Source organism: Protopterus annectens, chromosome 10.part0 (genome assembly GCF_019279795.1).
Source record: "Protopterus annectens isolate FY-2018-M chromosome 10.part0, PAN1.0, whole genome shotgun sequence".
In the NCBI taxonomy this organism is placed as follows: domain Eukaryota; kingdom Metazoa; phylum Chordata; order Ceratodontiformes; family Protopteridae; genus Protopterus; species Protopterus annectens.
The window spans coordinates 1,242,203,939-1,242,225,104 of NC_056744.1; the positions used below are offsets into that span (position 1 = coordinate 1,242,203,939).

The window sequence follows — 21,166 nt, forward strand, 5'->3', positions numbered from 1 at the left end:
TATGGTTCCCACATCAGCCTCAGAGCCACCCTCCTTGGTACTGCAGAGATCTCCTGGCCTCTCGGGGCCAGAGTCTCTTTCTGCCAAGGACCATGGTGCCTTCGAGGTGAAAAAATCGGTGAAAAAATATAAGTTCTGAATGGTAACACTGCAGTTTATACTCCCGTTTCTGGGGAAAGACAATTGGATGTGCTCGTTAGATCTTCAGGATGCGTACTACCACATAAAGATGGACAGGCGCACAAGAAGATTTCTACACTTTCGACTGGGAGTCGGTCATTATCAGTTCAGAGCTCTGCTCTTTGGACTCACCACAGCCCCCAGGGTGTTTACCAAATGCATGGCAGTAGTCACGGCTCATTTGAGATGTCAGGGATTCCAGGTGTTTCCATACTTAGACGATTGGCTCCTAACTGCCACCAACAAGCAGCCACTAATCAAATCAAGAGACTATACCATCCATCTCTTCTCAAAACTAGGCATTACTATAAATGCAGAAGAATCTGCCTTGTTGCCATCACAGCATATTACCTTCACTGGTGCAGATTTAAATACAAGAGACATGTTGGCAAAACTCTCTCAAGAAAGGATCCAAACATTATGCAGCCAAGTGCTTACCTTACTCAACAAGAAAAAAGTACAGGCAAGATTTGTCCTCAAAGTCCTAGGCTCTATGGCAGCGATGATAACACTACTTCCCGTAGCACAACTTCATATGCGAATATTGCAGTGGCTACTTTTCGCTCAGTGGTCCATACAGGAGTTACCCATGTCTCATGAGATCCTCATAATATACTCCTGCAAGAAGGACCTACTTTGGTGGATTCAGTCCACTCAGGTAACAATGGGCAGACCATTTGTACTTCCCCAACCTGTCTCTACAGTAACCACGGATGTGTCCCAGATAGGGTGGGGAGGGGCGTTATCTGGGACAGACGGTCCAAGGGGTTTGGAAAGATCATGAGTACCATTTGCACATCAATGTCCTAGAGATGAGGGCGGTGCTTCTGGCATTGCAAGCATTTCAGAACTCTCTTCACACAGGGACTATTGCAATTCAGACAGACAATATGTCGGCGGTATGGTACATCAACAAACAGGGGAACCAGATCCTACCCCCTATGTCGAGAGGCCCAGAGAGTGTGGCAATGGGCGATATCTTCTCAACGCTTTCTGACAGCAATGCACATCCCAGGGAAATCCAACGTTATAGCAGTCAGGCTAAGCAGAGCAATTCCCATGCCTCATGAGTGGCCCCTCAATCAGAAAGTTAAGAATCAAATTTTTCACAAATGGGGCCAGCCTTGCTGCGACCTTTTTGCCATTCCCTTCAATACCAAATGCAGCAACTACTTTACCCTAATCTCCCCTCCGGGAGAGTCACTGAAGGATGCACTTGTTCACGATTGGCCCCTGGGATGTCTTTATGCCTCTCCCCCTTTTCTCTTGATTCCAAAGGTTATCCAGAAAGCAAAGTTGTTGAGTCGCAGGTTAATTCTCATTGCACCATACTGACCTCATCAGATTTGGTTCCCCTTTCTTTAGCCCTACCTTCAGGAGGACCCATGGATCCTGGACCCAGTGCCGGATCTTCTGACGCATCAGTCAGGAACGCTCCACCCTGCCCTCCACAGCCTCAAGCTGACAGCTTGGTATTCCACTTCCAATCTTAGCCAGGCTTCCGGAATTATCCCCTGCAGTTCATCACATTCTAGTTTCCTTGCACAAGCAGACCCCTAGGAAACTTTATGCAAGCAAATGGAAGAGGTTCTCTTGTTGGACTAACAAAAAATATATAGATCCCTTTAGAGCATCTATACCTGCAATTCTGGAATTTCTGACAGAAATTTTTAATCAAGGAGCAGCTGCAGCCACTATCTGAGTTCAATTAGCTGCTATTTCTAATTATCATGTGGGAGAATTCGGATCTAGTGTAATGTCCCATAGACTATGCAAAGCTTTCCTCAAGGGTACTTTTCTGTTAAGACCACCCTTCAGAGAACCTCCTCCTCCTTGGTACCTCAATCTAGTATTATCATTTTTGATCCTGCCTCCTTTCAAACCAGCATCATCTTGTTCATTTAAATTTTATCTTGGAAAACACTCTTCCTGACAGCAATTACTTCAGCCAGGAGAGTATCAGAGTTGGAAGCCTTGTCTATCCATCCACCCTGTTTGATCTTCCACAAAGATAGAGTCTCCCTCAGAACAAATCCTTCTTTCTTACCAAAAGTTTGTTCTCAAGCGAATTTAAACCAAAATATAGATTTACCAGTGTATTTTCCTAACTATGGCAACAAGGTAGAGCATAAACTCCACCAACTGGATGTGCCTAGACAGTTGCGTTTTTACTTGCATAGGACCAAAGGATTCAGAAAGTCAGACCAATTGTTTGTCTCCTATTCAGAAAATAAAAAAAAGGTTTGGCAATCTCTAAAGTTACCTTGTCCAAATGGCTTACTGAGACCTTCACCTATGTCTATGATTCCCACAATAAAGAACCGCCAGGAAAAGTTAAAGGGCATTCAACTAGAGAGGTATCTACCTCCATTGCCTTTCAATCCAGACTCCTTTGGATTCAATTTGTGCTGCCACTACATGGATTAACTCTCATACCTTTATTACTCATTACAAAGTAGATGTGGCCTCCCGGAACAGGGCGTCCTTTGGTTCCACTGATCTGAAGAGTTTATTCCCTTGAGCCATCCAAGAAAAAGGTGCTGGGGACTCTGTCCCAACCAGCAAGAATGAAGGCGAGATGGGACAACATAACATAAAGAAGTTATGTACTCACCATAACGTTCCATGTTTGTTGTCCAATATCTCGCCTTCAGTCTTGCGTCCCTCCCAGCCATCCCCCCTCCTGGGGGATCTAGAGGAAATTTCTCAAAAATTGGCAGATAAGGTCTGATTCCCTTCTTGCCTTTTCTTGTTAACTTTATGACAATATGTTTCATATATTATATTTTTGGATATCGAATATAGCATAGGAACCTTTCTCCCTCAAATGACATCTGGGGAACAGCCACACTTAGCCTCGAGCCAGTAGAAACTCTTGAGCTTTGGTATACGGCTGAGTCAGAGATGAGTTTCGTCTCCGAACACAACCAGCAAGACTGAAAGTGAGATATTGGACAACAAACATGGAATGTTATGGTGAGTACAAAACTTCTTTTTAATTACAGATGTTTGTAGGATCATAGGAGATTACTAGCCTTTCGACCCAGAGGTCATTTCAAGCCTAGCCGTTTCATCCCAATGTAATGCCATAGAAATGTTAGTTAATACCCAAGCTTGCATTTCATAGGCTCATAGGTTCATAGTTTAGTCCTAAGCTAACTGCCCTTGCGAGCCATTTTAAGCCTAGCCAATTATCCCTTGTGAGTCTCAAACCCTGCACCTTGTATTTGTGAGGCAAACACCTTAGCCATTAAGCCACCATCCCATTTGGTAATGACTGCTCATGTTTATGAGGGTTGTGGGTGCTATTCCTGGAAAGAATTTAAGGTGCCCCATCCACTCGTCCAGGTTCCTTTTGAATAGTGTCATGGAGGTGCTTTGTTTTTACCTGAATAGGTAGCCTATTCCAAAGATGTGGCAGTTGCTGGGAGATAAATCTGTCCCTCCAGCATGTCCTATTTAAGTTGCAGGCCATGTTTAGGTCCCTGGAACAGTTGGCCCCAGTCCCTTTTGATTTACGGATATGCAGCAAGTTCATTAGGTTAGGGTCTGAGATTACTCTGTAAGCCAGGCATAAGTCTCCCCTAAGAAGTCTGTATGATACAGAGTAAAGTAATAGGAACTTTAGTTGGTCTTTATATGGCACGTGCTGGAGTCCCTTAATTTTCTTTGTTAGGAACCTGTGCAGTCTCTTCAATTGCTGGAGGTGCTTTGTGTGGTACATGCTGAATGGGGCATTATACTCAGTTATGGGCCGGATTAGTACCAAGTGTAGAGGGGTTATAACTTCTTTTACTCTCGAGGCGATGCCTTTACTAATCAAGTGTGTTATGTAGAAAGCTTTCCTTACTAAAGTAGATGCATGATGGTCGAAGATAAGGTTGCGGTCAACTTGTGAAACCAAGTCCCTTACCACTTCATGGGTACTTAGAGTATTGTTGTTGGCTTGATAGTATGAAGGGACATTGTTAGTGCTGAAGGTAATTATGATGCATTTCTTTGCATTCGGTTTGAGACCATGACTAAGACAGCAGTTATTGGCATGCATAAGACCCTCATGGAGTATACTGACATCATTTGGGGATTCAGTAATTGTACCTAGTTTGCAGTCATCTGCAAACTTGGTCAGCCACAACCCTTTAATATTGACCTGAACTTCTGAAAACTATATACCAAAAAGTAGGCGGCCCAGCACTGATCCCTGTGGCATCCCAGTAATAACAGGTCTGCTGGTTGATGTGGAGTTGCCCACTTTGATAGTATGCCAGTTAGCAACTCATCTTACAACAAAAGGGTTTACATTCAATTTGCTAAGTTTATCGGTAATGCCTGAGTGTGAGATTGTGACAAAAACCTTTGCCAAGTCAAGGTATGCTGTGTGCACAGATTTGCCCTCATTAATGGCCCTGGTCACATTTTTGAAAAATTCCACTAGATTTAGCAGGCATGATCTGCCCTAGACAGACGAAGCCGAATTGGGTAGGATCCAAGGTTTGGAGGTCACCTATGTCTTTATTTATGAGGTTCATAATGATCCTGGAAATCTTCAGTGGACTACAAATGGACACTGGATAAAGTTTGATCTGATGTTGTCCATTTCATTATGCATCAGCTCTATCTTGGGATCCAACTTGGCCATTTCTTCCAGACTCACTCCTCCTCAAACCCTCAGATCTCATTTGCCACCTTCCACACAGACGCGATTGCGGGCCTCTCCTCAGATAAGTAGGAATTTCTTGTAATTTTCTTGTAATTTTTCTTGTAAATTTCAAACTCTTTCTTCCTTATAGTGGGTCTATATTAGATAATCGAATGCTTAGGTTAGCGAATGGTGATTAATCGACCCCATGTAAGCGAAAGCTTACAAAACCGAACTGTCAGAATAGCGATTTTTTTCCAAGGGAAAGAAATCACTGTTCCAACAAAAAAAAAAAAAAAAGAAAACACTTTAGTACATGGGGGCTTTGCCCCCCCCCCACTTAAATATACCAACTCCGAGACTGCACTACAGTGCCGAAAATGGCAAACTACCTAAGCGGCCAAGCAAATTCTTTCCCAGGTAAAGAATTCGCTTACATGCCGCTTTGATATTTTGCCGTTTTGGCATTTACAGCTCGACCAAGTCGCATTCGCTAACCTGCATCTTTTGTCAGCTGATAGGAACCCCTTATATTCTTTTAACATACCTTTAGAGATTAACCTCCCCTTCTGTTAGGCAGTTTTCTTCAGTTTTTCGCTGGCATTAAGGCCCTTCCTGCCTTCCTGTTGTTCTCTCTCTCTCTTTCCATTTTCTTTCTTCTTTTAAAAAAAAATCTTTCCCTCTATTTTTTAGTTTTTTTAGTTGTACTTTTTAGTGGTACAGTAGTTGGTTGTGAGTGTGTGTGCAAGCAGTTCCTGGGTGAGTGCAGTCCTTCCAACATGTCAGACAAGCCAGACAAACCCTCTGGCTTTAAGGGGTGTGCCTCTGGTGGGCATAAGATTCCCCAATCAGATGCCCACAAGAGGTGTGCTTATTGCTTGGGTCCAGGGCACTTGGAGATGCCGTGTGACATCTGCTCAGCCTTCAATCACCTGGCCCTCACCAACAGGTGGAATAAGCTTATTTTGAGAGGGCTTCTTCCTTCTTCTGGAGCCCAGATCTCTGTTCAAAAGAAGTGTGCCCCCTCTGCTTCCCTGGGGACATCGTCTTCTGCTCCAAAAAATGAAGGAAGCTTTTGGATCCATTATCATTGTATTCCTCCTGAGCTTGCTTCTCTCTGGATCTGAGAGGCCCCTCAGATCCAGCGGAGTCAGTTCCAAACAAACCTACCATTCTGCAGGATCCCCAGACCTCGGGTCCAAACAGCCACTCAGAGCCATTGGAAATCATCTGTATCCATAGCTTCTCATCTCTGGGCAGACTCTGGGTCACACCCAACCGGATTGGAGTTCTCTGAGCCATACTGCACACTGGAGGAAGTCCCCCTCACAGGCTTAGACCGCCTGGCCAAGCATGTCACCAGTTCAGTTGACTCATTCCTCCCTGTCTTCTTGATCCTCTTAGCTGTCCCACTCTGATATGGATCAGATGATGAGGAGTTTCCTCAAAGCCCAGATCCAGCTGGGGACTTTGCCTTCTCCAACCCATGCTGGATCCATGAGAGCTCCAATCCTGATATGGCAGCTGTGGCTTTTGAGCTGCAGGGTCTGGTACTCCCAAGTGGACTGGCATTGGATCGTGGGGCTATCTCTTTCCCCAACTCCAACATCGTCCCAGACTGACTGGGCCCCAATTCAGTTGGAGCAGAGCTGGTCCCATCCAAGGTGTTGGTCCTGGGGCCTTGGGGCTGGTGTCAGCTATGACCTTCTCGGAGCCATCGCTTCCCCTGGGGGCCTCAGCCTTTGACAGCTTGGGGCTAGTGTCTTCTGGTGATGTCAAATCCAGGATGGTCTCATCTTTTTCTCCCTTAGGGGCTTCAGCCTCTGGGGTGGGAGGGAAGGTTCTCCCAGCATCCTCAACATTCCAGATGGCAGAGAGGGCTTTCTTGCCTCCACGAGACATGGTCCCTCCTCCACCAGGCCCTACCCAGTTCCCTGTGGATGAAAGATTTGTTTCCATCCATCCAATCCATGGTGAGCCCCTCCCAGAGAGGTTCCAGCCTACCCCTCAGCAAGGGGTTCCCTTATCTTCTGAGTCCTCCCCCGAGTATCCTGCGGAGGAAGTCTCCCAGAAGTGTCAGTGCAAGAGGAAACACCTAGACTCCCCTTTGGAGTTTCTGACAGAGGTCACTGACTTTGACAAAGGGGAAGGGTCCCCTCAATCACCACCCAATGATATCTTCTTTTGAGATATTTTAGAAATCCTGAAACAAAAGGGTGGATGGTCTTCCTAACCCCCTTTCTCAAGGAGTCAGTGTTCTTGGAGGCATACAGGATGGGACCATCTACATCCTAGGTGACTCCACTGGAAGATCAGCTTATTGACCTCATTGCCTGCTGGGCGTGGAAGGAGGCTGACACCATGGAACCAATTTTGAAGCACATGGATAAGTACCTTAGCCCCCCTGAGGATCACCCCTTCTGGAGTAAAGGTGTCCTGGTTGATGCCATTGCGGTGTCAGCAGCCACCAAAAAAGAACTAATTGAACAGAGTTATACTGTTCATCCCCCTAACAAAGAGTCTCAGGACTTGGACAGACATGGGAAGTGGGTGTATGCCTTACCTGGCACCCTTCATGCACCTCCAGAGAGAGAGAGATCTGGTGAAGAAAATCCCCCACCTCTCTGATGCAGTCACTGTCGGAGGAGGACTTCAAAAAGTTTTCCACCCAGCTGACCACTATGGCTTCAGTTGCTAACTCCTCAATGAGGTTAATCTCCCACATGGCAGAGGGAACCTCATGAGTGGCCGGTTCAGGCATAGCCCTCATGAGACATGCCTGGATGAGACTGTGCAAGTTTGCTGACCCCTTTAAGGCATTATTTAGTAGCACCCCTTTGATGGTTCCTCCTTGTTTGGACCGTTGGTTAAGGAGACTCTTACCCACAAGCGAACAGGTGGGCAAGACCTTATCTGCTATAGGGAACGAGTTTTCTTCCTCCCAGTGGACATTCTGCAGGAACCAATGGAGCAGGAAGAATATGTGGTTCCATAAATCCCAAGGGCCTTTTCTTGGTTTGCAAGACAAATCCTCTTCTAGAGAGGATTCAATGGTAGACACTGCCCTAGAGGGAGAGGGGGTCCACAAAACCAGGGCTTCAGGGAAACCCTTCTGTAAGATGCCCTTTAAGCACTCCTGAAGGGCTGCCCAGCTGTCCTACACTGGAGCCAGTCGGGGGCAGACTATCCTTACACCCAGAAACCTAGACAGACATAGCAAACGACACCTGAGTGATAAACGTAATTTCCAGAGGCTACTATATTCACTTTTCCCTTCCTCCTCCCAGCACCAAGGAGCATCTCCCTGACATGCAACCCAGTTAGAGGGAGATTGCCCTTCTAGAAGTGCAAAAACTTCTTTTGGATCTTACATTGGCACTGCAGGGACTCACCCAGAAACCCTTTGAACTTGCTAGTTCTTGTCAGTTAAAGTATCTGTCATGGAAGACAGACTTTCTTGTGGCTATTACATTGGCTAGAAGAGTGTCAGAATTACAAATGCTGTCTTCTAAATTGCCGTATATAACCTTCTTTAAAGATAGAGTCTCTCTTAGGATGAATCCTTCATTCATACCAAAGACCGCTTCAGATACAAATATTAATTAGACCATCCACTTGCCCGTATTTTTCCCTAATTACTCTAATAAAGGTGAATATATGCTGCATTCCTTGGATGTTCACAGGCAGTTACATTTCTACTTACATAGAACTAGATCTCACAGAATATCAGAGCAGTTGTTCATGCATTATTTTCAGCAAGGCAAGAAACTTCTCCGTTCAGTTACAGCCCATTCTACCAGATCAATGTCTACTTCATCAGCCTTTTTGGCTAGAACTCCAGTTGATGAAATTTGTGCAGCAGCTGCTTGGGCCATAGCTCATAAATTTGTATCTCATGATAAGTTGGACATTATTTCCAGGAACAGAGCATTCTTTGGTTCCACAGTGCTCAGTTATAGTCTTCTTTGAAGTCTTTCTAGGGTTTATATAGCTGGGGACACTGACCCATTTGTGATGCACAATGAAATGGACAACATCAGATTAGAAGTTATGTACTTACCATAACTTGGTATCTCAGTTGTCCGATTTCATTATGCATCAAATCCTACCCCCTTCTCCTTCCTTGTACAGTTGAGAGCGATCGAGAGGATTACGGAACCCACTGGTTCCTAGTTTGTCCTCCAGTAAGTCTCTTTCTCTGTATCTCTTTTACCTTTGGGTAACCCTCTTGATGAAGTGGCAGCAAACTCGATCTGAGGGTTTGAAGAGGAGTGAGGCATCATGGGAGAGGGAGGAACTTGAGGCTAGGATCTTTTGTTTAGAAGAAATGGCCAAGCTGGATCAGAGGACGGTTCCAAAGACCCATTCATGATGCATAATAAAATTGGACAACACAGATACCAAGTTATGGTAAGTACATAATTTCTATTCAGTGCCATAGCTGATGAATGTTGAACTCCATAAGTAGATGACTTTGTAACTCCAGAGTCTGCTCAAATACTCCTTTGGAGGTATCATGTAAGATAGATGTTTCCTCATTCCCATGATGTCAGGGCCTCCTGCATGCCTTTCTTCTGAATCACTTGATCCAAAAGTTGCTGTTATAGTTAAACCACGAATACAGCAGTAGAAAGACATTCTTTGACCTGAATGAGATACCTTGACAAATAAACTGTGTGAGGCTGAAGGACATCTACTGTACGAGTAAGTCATATTGGTCAAAAGACAGCTCAAGGTCTTTATAAATACCTAGTTCTTTGATGACATAGTCTGTTTCGTGGGCATGCCCATTACATGATATGTGAGGGGGTGTAGACTTCACTGGTGGAAACAATGCTGCACTTTGAAATTTTTATAAGGTGAACCCATGATTAGTATAGCAGCTTGAATTAGGCCATGCTGAAGAATTTAGGACTCATGGGTAGAATAAACAGCTGTTCTTAGTTCACACTCATCTATAAACTTGGCTACCAAGAATCCCTGATTGGTCAATTTCACATAGTTGAAGAAGGTGTCAAATGAAAGTGGATCTGTTATAGAGCCCTGTGGAATACTGCTGGCAACATCTGCAGGTGACACTGTCCACCTTTATGATGTAAGTCCAATAGCCATTTGAAATGTCAGGACCCACTAGAGCAAGTCCCAAATCATGGAGACTGAATGGCCAAAAATAGGCTTACATATATGAAGTCCAAGATTGGCATTTCTCACAATATTCCCTTTTCTCTGAGGTATGATCTCAGAGTTGGTATATGTAAGTTCAGGGGTGTGGATTCTTACCACCCCACACACACACACATCAGTGGGTGCACGGGGCTTGGCCCCTGCAAAAAAATAATTTTAAAGGAGAAGAGTTTTCTGGAATTTTTGTCTTTTTTTCAGCATGTCAGCACTTGGAATTTTGAGTGCCAAACATTTTAGTTGGGAGCCTGTAAGTCCTGCTATATAAGCCAGTTTGTTATCCAGTAGACTTTATAAGGTCTTATGTTGTGACTCAGCAATTTACCTTTCATTCTTGTATAGAGAATGGTGTTAAAGAGTTTGACAGGGTCTATGCAGGCAATATGAATGGAATGGTCTACACCTGTAGTTTCCATGTTCTTGATAAAGAACTCTTCCATATCAAGTGAACATGACCTATTTTAGCAAATCCAAATTGATTGAGATTTATAGTATGGAAGTCATCTGTGTCATTTTAATTAGGTTAGCAATAATAATAGTTACCAGGCTATGCCTTGGTGCCACCCTTGTGGATAGGTACTACTATGGCAGTACTCCAAACTGAAGGGGGTGGAGTATGTGGTGCTTGGGACTTGCAAGCAGATATTGTCTGGATCAATAGAACTAGTGTTTTTCATTTTAGTTAGAGAACTATGTGATATGTCCTTGGGTGACTTTGGGTGGGATAGTATCAGAAGAAATTAGGGAGGCAATGGGATGAGAGGGGGTGAAGCTTGAGTAAATTTGTTTTCAAGGAAAACAGTTAAGATTTCCAAACTGGAGTAGGACATGCCATTTAAAATAAGGCATCCATACAGTTTGGCTTCAGATAGTCATGAATCAAAGTACATGTGTTGGCTAGTTCTAGACATCATAACTTTGTGAAAGGCAGAATTGTGGCCTACCGCCAGGAGGTCAAGTTATTCCTTAAAGCACATTTGCCTTTCTACCTGCATTTGAAGAACACCTCTGAGAATTAGAGTTTCACAACCAACATACTTGACTTTCCACCATATGAACTCATTGGTTCAGGGTTACTGAAGATCGGCTGTGGTAATGGAAGTGAACAGGGACAAGCAACCATTATAGTTTGTACCTTCTCTTCTACTCCTCTTTCTAGAAAAAAAAACACCAGTTACTTTGTGAACAAATCCTTTGTTGAGATGATAGGATAATGTTACAAACAAGTTTAGATGGCTTCTGCAGCCAGCATGCTTTTCACTCCTTCCACAGAGTATTGCATTCTATTTCCATAATTTCTGCTTTAGAAGCCTTAACATTTTTCCTTAACTTATTTTCTCTGGCATCCACTATTACTTATAAGATTCATCTGTAGATCCCTTTACCTATTGATCTTCATTTCTACATCAAAAGAGCTTTTCAAAAAATGGTCTGCTTTTATGTTTTTACACATATTTTAATCATTTCACACGTTTGTACTTGTGATCTTCTAACTTCCTTTATTCTCTCTGATTGCATTCTGTGATTGCCAATTCTGCTGAGCTTTTATTGACACCACAGGAATGGAAGTGGTACTTTTTTTTGTTACTCTAACATGTGCTACCCAGCAGTGTATTTTAGCAAGTATTGAACAGGCATGGCCCTGGTGAAGCCTCAGCAGTGCTTTTGTAATGTCTGCACCTACTGGCTGACCTGCTGGCATGGAAGCAGAATGTGTCTGACTTTGTTACTGGTAACCAGGATGTAGATGTTAGTGTTTACCCAGGGAACAGGATGTGGAGTGGTGACTAGTTGACTTGTAGAAGGAGACTCTAGGATGAATCAGTTTATTGCTATTTACCCCTGCACACACACACAGGTGAGGGTTCTGCTACGTGCAGAAGCTCATCATTCAGGATGTGATTGACCATCTTATTTATCTTGATGTGTGCACACAGAACTATGTGCATGTCTTGTTACCAAGAGGCACAGCACAGACATATCAGTAGAAGAAGAAAATCTAAGGTATAAAGGAACAGTAGTAGGCCCTTGCCCAGCCCAGCTAAACCTGTTTCTGCTATTGTCTTGCTACCCTAAAAAGCATGTCTAACAAGTAAATGATTAGAGGAAAACAGAGGTGGAAAAATTAGTGAGGGAGCTAGATGTAAGGGACAAAAGCTGAGAGAGCAAAAATATATTGATTAGAGACAGAAATGTCTTTATCATGTTGGTATTACATACTGCAGCTAATTTGTTTTAAAAATAACTGAAATTAATGCATTTGCCCTTTGACCTCTTTTGTGTCTAACACCCATTGTTTCTCAGCACCAGCATTACACAGTGGACTTATTCTTTGCTGTGCTGTTCTTCTGGCTTTACAGGACTGGATTTCTGCAGAACCTTTGCAAAAGGTTGTTTCTACTAGCCAGGTTGTACTTGTATCTGTTAATGTTTTGTCTTCATTCTTTTTAGAATTCTAGACTCCAAGAGGTATTTAGAAGCTTCCACCTCCAACAACTTCTCATCAAACCCCATAAAAACACAGCCTTTTCAAAAGTCAGAGAAGCAAATAACACCAGAAAATAAACACGCATTTCCCCAAGTTAGAAAGGTATGACCTCTTGTTATAGTTGTATAAGTGAATCAAAGACTAATGATGGTAAAAGCAGCATAAAGAGACTAGCATAGATGCTAATGTGTGTTAATCAGAGGACTTGCAGGTATGGTACTGATGGTGTACAGGGGTATGCAGGCATAGCAGTGGTCATGCTGTATGGGTAATTGGGGATGTGGTAGTGGGTTGTGATCAGGAGACTTGTAAGTATGGCAGTGAACATATACAAGGACATGCAGGTACGGCAGTGGTGTTGTACAGGGACCTGAAGGTATGGCATTGGTGGTGGTGGTGTACAGGGACGTGCAGGCATAGCAGTGGTCATGCTGTATAAGGACTTGGTGAGAAGGTAATGGGTGGTGATCAAGGGACCTGTAAGTATGGCAGTGAGGGTATACAAGGACAGGCAGAGGTATGGCAGTGGTGTTGTACAGGGACCTGCAGGTATAACATTGGTGGTGGTGGTGGTGTTGTACAGGGACCTGCAGGTATGGCAGTGGTGTGTACAGGGACCTGAAAGTATAGCAGCGGCCATGCTGTATAAGGACTTGATGAGAAGGTAATGGGTGGTGATCAGGAGACCTGCAAGTATGGCAGTGAGGGTATACAAGGACAGGCAAGTAGGGCAGTGATGTTATACAGGGACATGCAGGTATGGCATTGGTGGTGGTCTACAAGGATGTGCAGGCATAGTAGTGGTCATACTGTTTAGGGACTTGGAGGGTTGGTAATGGATGGTGAACAGGGGACCTATACATATGGCAGTGATGGTGTACAAGGACTTGCAGAAATGTCAGTGCTGTTGTACAGGGACCTGCAGGTATGTCATTGATGGTGGTGATGGTGGATAAGGACCTGCAAGGACAGTAATGGCTAGTGAGAAAAGTGATCTGCATGTATGACAGTGGTGTTGCAAACAGTCCTGCAGGTATGGCAGTACTAGTGGTGGTGGTGGTGGTATATAGTTTGCTGCACAGATGCTAATGAGTGGTACAAAAAGTCCTGAAGGAATGGTAGTCGTGTTGTATGAGGACCTGTATGTATGGGACTGGTGGGTGAGTACAGAGACCTGCAGGGATGGTAACAAGTGGTGAGCATAGGACCCGCAAGTTTGGCATTGGTAGTTTACAGTTCCCTGCAGAGATAGTATTGTTGGTGGTATGTAGGGCAGTTGTAGTGTAGAGGGAGCTGCAGTGGTAATAATGGGTGGTGAAATGGGGCCTGAATGGATGGTAGTGGGCGGTGTGTGGGGACCTTTAGTTATGGCAGTTGTACAGGGACTGGCAAGTATACCAGTGGAAGTATATAGGGGTCTGCAGATGTGGCAGTGGTAGTGTATATTGATCCACAGATATAGCATTGGTGGTGTGTATGTAATGAAAAGATGCTTTGGGTAAATACCTACATGGGAAAAATAACCTGTTTTAAAAAATGGAAATATGTGGAGCATCCAAGCCTAGTTTGAGGCACACATGTATTCAGACAGGACGTTGTGCATTTGTCAAGATCAGGGAAGAGAATTTTTACAGTGGATATTTTGCCATATTTGATAAACACTAGGCAGGATTTTTGCAAGGCTGAAAATTTAGCACTTCACAGATAGCAACATTCGATGCATCTGTGATGGTTGTAACAACAAAGTTTTTTTATTGGAAAATTTGCTATGTTCCCACAAGATGGATGTTATTGTTTGTGAAACATGGTTAAAGAACAATGACTGGAAACCAGTTCTGTCAGTGTATAAATGTTTTATTGTAACAGACATTCTTACAAAAATTCAGGTGGAGGTGTTATGATATGGATTAAAGATAGTTATGAGACCTGTGATTATTACATGTTCAATGATAACACCAATACTACAGACTGTATAACTGCGACAATAAAGACAACCCTGGAACATATAATAATTGTTGGAGTGTATAGACCAACAAAGTCAAGTGCAGATGACTTAGAGGAATTCATACATTTCTTGCATGAAACACAGGAGGGAAGAATGATATTAGCTGGGGACTTAAATTTGCCAGAAACAGACTGGAATAATATTGATTCAACAATGCTAGTAAAGAAATTATTCACAATATATGTTCAGGAACAACAATTGCTTCAGACTGTAAAAAAAAAACCTACCAAGGACGGAACATACTAGACATTGTTTGTGTTCCTAAAAAAATGACTGTTACTTCAAGTCACGTTTTACCAATATACCAAGAGCACTTTCGGCAATTCGGTAGTCAGGATAAACTGCTCACCACAAGTAAATGTCAGGATAAAGATTAATTTGTTGCTAGATAATTCTGCCAAACTGAAATCTAAATCAATGCACAGAAGGTTAATTACAGATTATATGGAAGCAAAACAGTCACTATGTAAAACTAACGAGTGAGGTGTTCAGTGGAAAAACTGCAGATGGAATGTGGAAAGTTTTGAAAGAGAAATTGTCTGTGCAAAAATCAAAAAAATATTTAATATTAGGATCTAGGCATACAACTTCAGGAGGATATATTTCGATAAGAACAAGATGTATGATTAAGGTGAGAGACAAAAAAATATAAGAAATGGAAGAGAGATTGAACTACAACTTTGAAAACTGAAATAAACAAGCTGGACAAACAGATTAAGCATAGTGTGTGACAAGATCAAGAACATTTTGAAGAAAATTTATATAAAGCTATTGAGCATAATAGGAAACCTTTTTATAGATACATAAGATGTGGAAGTAGTAAAGACACACAAATTGGTAAACTGTGTGCAGACTCTTAAATTTATTCTCAGACACAACAGATTATACATATATTTACAAAATCTTATGCAAAACAGTTTGGCTTCCCAAAAGGGGTGATAAGTTGTCCTGGTGTCATCCGGGTTACCCCACATACTGGAATAAAATTAGATTGTATTGAAAAAGAACTGCACAAACTAGATCCAAACAAAATACAGGGAGGAGATGGAATTAATAACAATGACCCAAGAACACTTCAGCAAGAACTTACGGTACCATTACATCTATTATTCACTAGGTCATATAAATATGGGGAGATTCCTCAAGACTGGAGACATGCACTTATTAAACCTGTCTTTAAGGGAAAGGGGAGTAGGACAAATCCAGAGTCATATATACCCTTAAGTCTACTTTCATCTTGTGGAAAAATAATGGACAAGATTATATTGGATAAGTTATTGGCAGAACTGGATAGGTTGGGATTTGAAACCATGCATATGTTAAAAATAGATCTATTACCACCTGTAACATGATGTTCTATAACAATATAATAACAGTTATGAATGAAAAATTATGCTGTGATGTAATTTATGTAGATTTAACTTCAGCATTTGACAGGGTCATAAACAAAACACTGATCAATAAATTAGCACAACTAGGTATTGATGTACTCTTGATAAGATGCATAGCTGCATGGCTTACAGATAGGACATGGCAAATATCATACAGCAACTGGACAGGTGAAATCCTTGGTTACAGTCAGGGTGTCCCACAGGGCTTTGTCCTAGGCCCTTAACTTGTTTAGATTGTATCTTTCAGACATAGCTTTTATTTATCTGAGGTGTTCTACAGTGTATATGCAGACGACCTGAAGTTGGGTAAACTGATTACACGTTTTTATAGAGAAGGCATGTCTGCCAAATAACTTGACTAAATTGACCATTTGGGCACAGGAGAATAATATGCTGATAAGTACATCAAAAACTAAGTATATGAGATTTGGTAGGCATAAATTGAAAGGTGAATATTTAATACAGCACACAGTGATTAAAACTGTACACTCATTTAAGAACCTGGGCATATGGGTAGATTCAGCTAATCATATCAACCAATTGGTTAATGATAGATGTTAAGTTGTCAATCTCGCCTTCATTCTTGCTTGATGGGTTCGGAGCCGATCCCTCGGCTCCGACTCGGCACTTGCTAAGCTCAAGAGTCACTTTTACCAGCTCGAGGCAGCCCCATATCCCATGATGCAAGGCGGTAAGTACCCAGATCTCGTTTGCCGCTTCGCTTATGAGGTCCTCCTTTTACCAGCTCCTGGTAAGTGATTACTATTTCGCTATTTAGCCCCTTTTAAACTTTAAAACCCCTTATTGTTAGTTTTTATTTAGTTTTAATCTGTTTCTGACAGAAATTTGTCTGTCTCTTATTATTTTTTTAGTCAGACTTTACCCATCCCATCCCCCCCTGTTAGGGTGTGTGTGTGTGTTGGTACTTATACCTTTTTGGTATATTTAAAATTAAAGGCTTTGACTGGTGTGTGTGTGTGTTTTGTGTGACACCATGTCAAAAGAAAGGGTCTCAGGCTTTAAGAAGTGTGACTCGTGCTGTCAGAAGATGTCTCTGACAGACGGTCACACTTCTTGCCTTTATTGCCTGGGCCCTCTTCACCTGCAGGACTCCTGTGCTATTTGTCATTCTTTCAGCCAGAGAGTCCTGCAGGAAAGAAGAAACAAGCTTATACTCAGGGGCCTTCTTAAGCCGGAGGGCTCTCCGGCTAAGTCGGCTCCACCTAAGACTGTCAAGTCTTCCAAGGCCCAGGCTTCTGTGTCAAAGCCTGCGGCCTCGGCTCCGACTCGTTCTGAGTCGAGATCGGCTCCAGCTGGAGCCGATTCTAGCTTAACCAAGCCTTCGGCACCGATGGCTATCGGTGCCGATTCTGCTTCGACCACTTCGGTGTCGGCTCCGATCGGCTCTGACCACCATGTGGCACAGGCATCGGTGTCGGCTCCGATCGGCTCCGACACCATTACCTTTGAGGCTGTATCGGCTCCGGCTGGAGCCGATGCATCGAGGCTACCTGTCGGCTCCGATAAGTTGTCGGCTCCGACAGGGTCTATAGTTTCATCGGTTCCGATGGCTCCTTCCAGGAAGAGGTCGAGGTCTCCTTCCTTGGAGCCGATACTTTCGGCTCTGGCTTCACCTCTCCTTTCGGAACGGAGCCATCGGAGCCGATCTTCAAAGTCATCCAGGCTTTCTGACCATGACTTAGAGAGAGTGGTCAGTAGATTACTTAAGTCACAGGCACTGGCCCAAATGTTACATAGTCCGTCTCAACAGACGACTATTGGTCCACACCCCGTTACAGTTCCTCCTTCAACTCTACCCCAGAGCTTGGAGTTGGAGTCTTCGGAAATGGTTACTGCTACGGCTGGAGGACAAGATACGCCCTTCTGTTCCTGCAGCCTCTACTCTTATCTCCTCTTTGAGACCTTCCTTAGAGGGATTCGTGGTCGGGCTTCCATGGTCTCCTCCGAGGGGGTGAGTGGCATCGGACCCTTGTCTGAACCCGCTCTTCCCCTTGGAGCCTCGGCCTTGGTGAGCTCGGCTCCGACATCTGCCTCGGAGACTTCCCTTTCGGTGGTCCCTGGAGTTCCTAGTTCTTCGAACGGGTTCTCTCGGACCTGCCTGGGAGGGGAGCATTCGAGGTGATGAAGAGTGTGCTGGCCACTGGTATCAGTCAGCAGTCTGTTCCCTTAGCTCCTCCCTCTATGGTGCCTGTTGACATCTCTGCCACTTCTCTTGCTACAGGACCCAGAGATCCTCCGCCTCAGGTTTCCCCATTGGGAATTTCCCCCTCTTCCGAGGATTCTCCTGATGTTTCGGGAGATCATCCTAGGAAGAGGACTTGTAAGAGGAAACATGTAGACTCCCCCGAGTCTATCACTTCAGATACTGACTTTGATGAGTCAGAGTGATCCCCTAGATCCCCCTCTGAGGATGTCTCCTTCTCAGACATCCTAGAACTCCTTAAACAGAGGGGAAACTGGCCCACCAACAATCCCTCTGAGGATGAGTCAGTATACCTAGAGGCATTTGGATCTCGGCCCTCCACCTCCTGGGTGTCTCCGCCTTCGACCCCTTATGCAGGTTATTGCCCGAGGCGTGGGCAGCTCCTGACTCTGTAGAGCCAGTCCCTAGGAGGCCTTCAAAATTTATCACTGCCCCAGGTGACAAGCAATTCCTCACTAAGGGTGTCCCCGCTGATGCCATGGTGGTGGCTGCTGCCACCAAAAAGGAACTTGCAGATCCTTCCGTACCTGTCCATCCTCCTAATAAGGACTCTAGGACCATGGATAGGTACGGTAAGCGGATGTTTTCCTCAGCGACCTTTGCCATGCTCGCTGAATTACCTATGTCACTTCACCAGACTCCAGAGGGATATCCTTAAGGAGCTGGGTGAAGTAGTACAGGATCCTACAGCTGCAGGGGCTCAAGAAAAAATTGCTTCGCAGCTAGGAACCCTTAATTCCATTGCAAACTCCTCCATGCGGCTAATATCATATGCTGCTGATGGAGCGAGTAGAGCCGCAGGTACAGGTGTGGCTCTTAGACGCCAAGCCTGGATGCAGCTATGTGACTTTGCAGATCCCTTTAAGGCGTCCTTCACAAATTCTCCCTTTGATGGGTCAGCTTTGTTTGGCCCTCAGGTGAAGGAAACCTTGACCAGGTGCGAGCAGGACGGCAAGACTCTTTCTGCTGTAGGAGTCCGTTTTTCCACCCCTTCTAGACCTTACCCCAAAGGACAGAAAGGTGGCAAAATGTGGTTCCAAATCCCAAGGAGTCACGCCGGATTCACGTGGTCAGTTTACCCCTAGAGGCAGAGGGGGTAACAACAACAGACGCTGCTCTAGAGGCAGAGGGGGTCCAAAAAAACAGGGAAACAGAGAGCCTCTCTCTGACAAGCCCTTTCAGCATCCCTGAGATGTTGCCCGACTGTCCCTCCTTGGAGGCAGTCAGGGGAAGATTATCACTGTACCCAGAAGCCTGGCATTCCCTCACTCAAGACACATGGGTACAGTCGATCATATCCAAGGGTTACATAATTCCTTTCGAGGAAAGTCCTTTCCCCTCAAATTCCCTTCCAGATGTACCACCTGGTCCAAGGGAAATTGCAGAGTTAGAAGTCTCAAAACTACTGCAAAAAAGAGCCATTCAGCCAGTTACAACAGACCATTCAGAGCCCGGAATCTACTCAAGGTTCTTTTTGGTCCCCAAAAAGACGGGAGACTGGAGACCAATATTGGATCTCAGCAGACTCAACAAGTCTGTGAGGAAGACAAGATTCCGAATGGTCACTCTTCAGTCAATTCTGCCCTTCTTGCAGAAGGACAACTGGATGTGCTCAATAGATCTTCAGGATGCGTACTATCACATCAAAATTCACAGACGCTCCAGGAGATTTCTCCGCTCGGCTGGGGTCCAGTCATTTCCAGTTCAGAGCCCTGCCCTTTGGTCTCACTACAGCCCCCAGAGTGTTCACCAAATGCATGGCAGTGGTCACGGCTCACCTGAGACGTCAAGGATTCCAGGTGTTTCCGTATCTCGACGACTGGCTCCTGTCAGCCACCACCAGGCATCAGCTTATACAAGCCAGGGATTACACAATAAATCTTTGTTCTCATTTGGGCATCTCGATCAACTTCGAAAAGTCATCCTTATTGCCCTGCCAGTCTATTACATTCATAGGCGCAAACTTAAACACTGTTCGGATGTCAGCTACCCTTACAGATCAAAGAGTTTCAGACATTCAGAGTCATGTCAGGATCATTCTGGCCAACAAGAAAGTACAGGCCAGAATGGTTCTAAAGATATTAGGCCTCATGGCTGCGGCCATTACTCTTCTTCCCCTGGCTCGATTCTACATGCGCCTTCTTCAGTGGATGCTGTTCACACAGTGGTCGTACCAACAACTTCCTATGCGTCACCAGATTCTGGTGACACAAACTTGCAAAGATCATCTTGCTTGGTGGATCACATCTCCTCAGGTTCACCAAGGCAGGTACTTTGTACCCCCATCCCCGATAGCCACTGTCACCACGGATGCCTCCCTGATCGGGTGGGGGGGTCATTATCAGGGCAGGATGGTTCACGGGACGTGGCAGCCGGTCGAGTACCATCTGCACATAAATGTCCTGGAGATGAGAGCAGTGCTTTTAACGTTGCAAGCCCTCAACGACTTTCTTCCCGTAGGGACAATTGCAGTCCACACAGACAACATGTCTGTAGTTTGGTATATCAACAAACAGGGCGGAACCAAATCCTACCCCTTGTGTCGAGAAGCACTCAGACTATGGCAATGGGCGATCTCCTCTCATCGGTTTCTGGTAGCAACGCATATCCCTGGGAAAACCAACATTGTAGCGGACAGATTGAGCAGAGCTATTCTCATGCCTCACGAGTGGTCTCTCAAGCAATCTATAGCGGAAGAGATATTTCTGGAATGGGGTCGTCCATGTTGCGATCTTTTTGCTACTCCCCAAAACAGCAAATGTCCAGACTTCTTCTGTCTCTTCCTCTACTAGGCCATCCCCCAGAGACGCTCTGACCCAGGATTGGCCCCAGGGACTTCTTTATGCCTTCCTCCATTTCCTCTGATCCCTCAAGTTATCCAGAAAGCTACCGCTTTGAGAGCCAAATTGATTCTCATTGCCCCTTACTGGCCTCGACAAGTTTGGTTCCCGTTCCTCCATCATCACCTTTTGGTGCAGCCGTGGCATCTGGACCCAGTGCCAGATCTTCTGATTCACCAATCGGGTCAGCTGCACCGGTCTATCCCTTCTCTCAACCT

At 44.5% G+C, this 21,166-nt stretch overlaps 1 protein-coding gene across 1 annotated transcript in view; it reads left to right on the top strand.

Annotated features, from left to right (window-relative positions):
- LOC122814263 overlaps nucleotides 1-21,166 on the top strand; it is a 170,731-nt gene that overhangs the window by 75,404 nt on the left and 74,161 nt on the right. Inside the window, exon 4 of the mRNA XM_044086857.1 lies at nucleotides 12,452-12,590. Coding sequence (XP_043942792.1) covers nucleotides 12,452-12,590 — 139 coding nt within the window. The remainder of the gene's footprint in view (nucleotides 1-12,451; nucleotides 12,591-21,166) is intronic.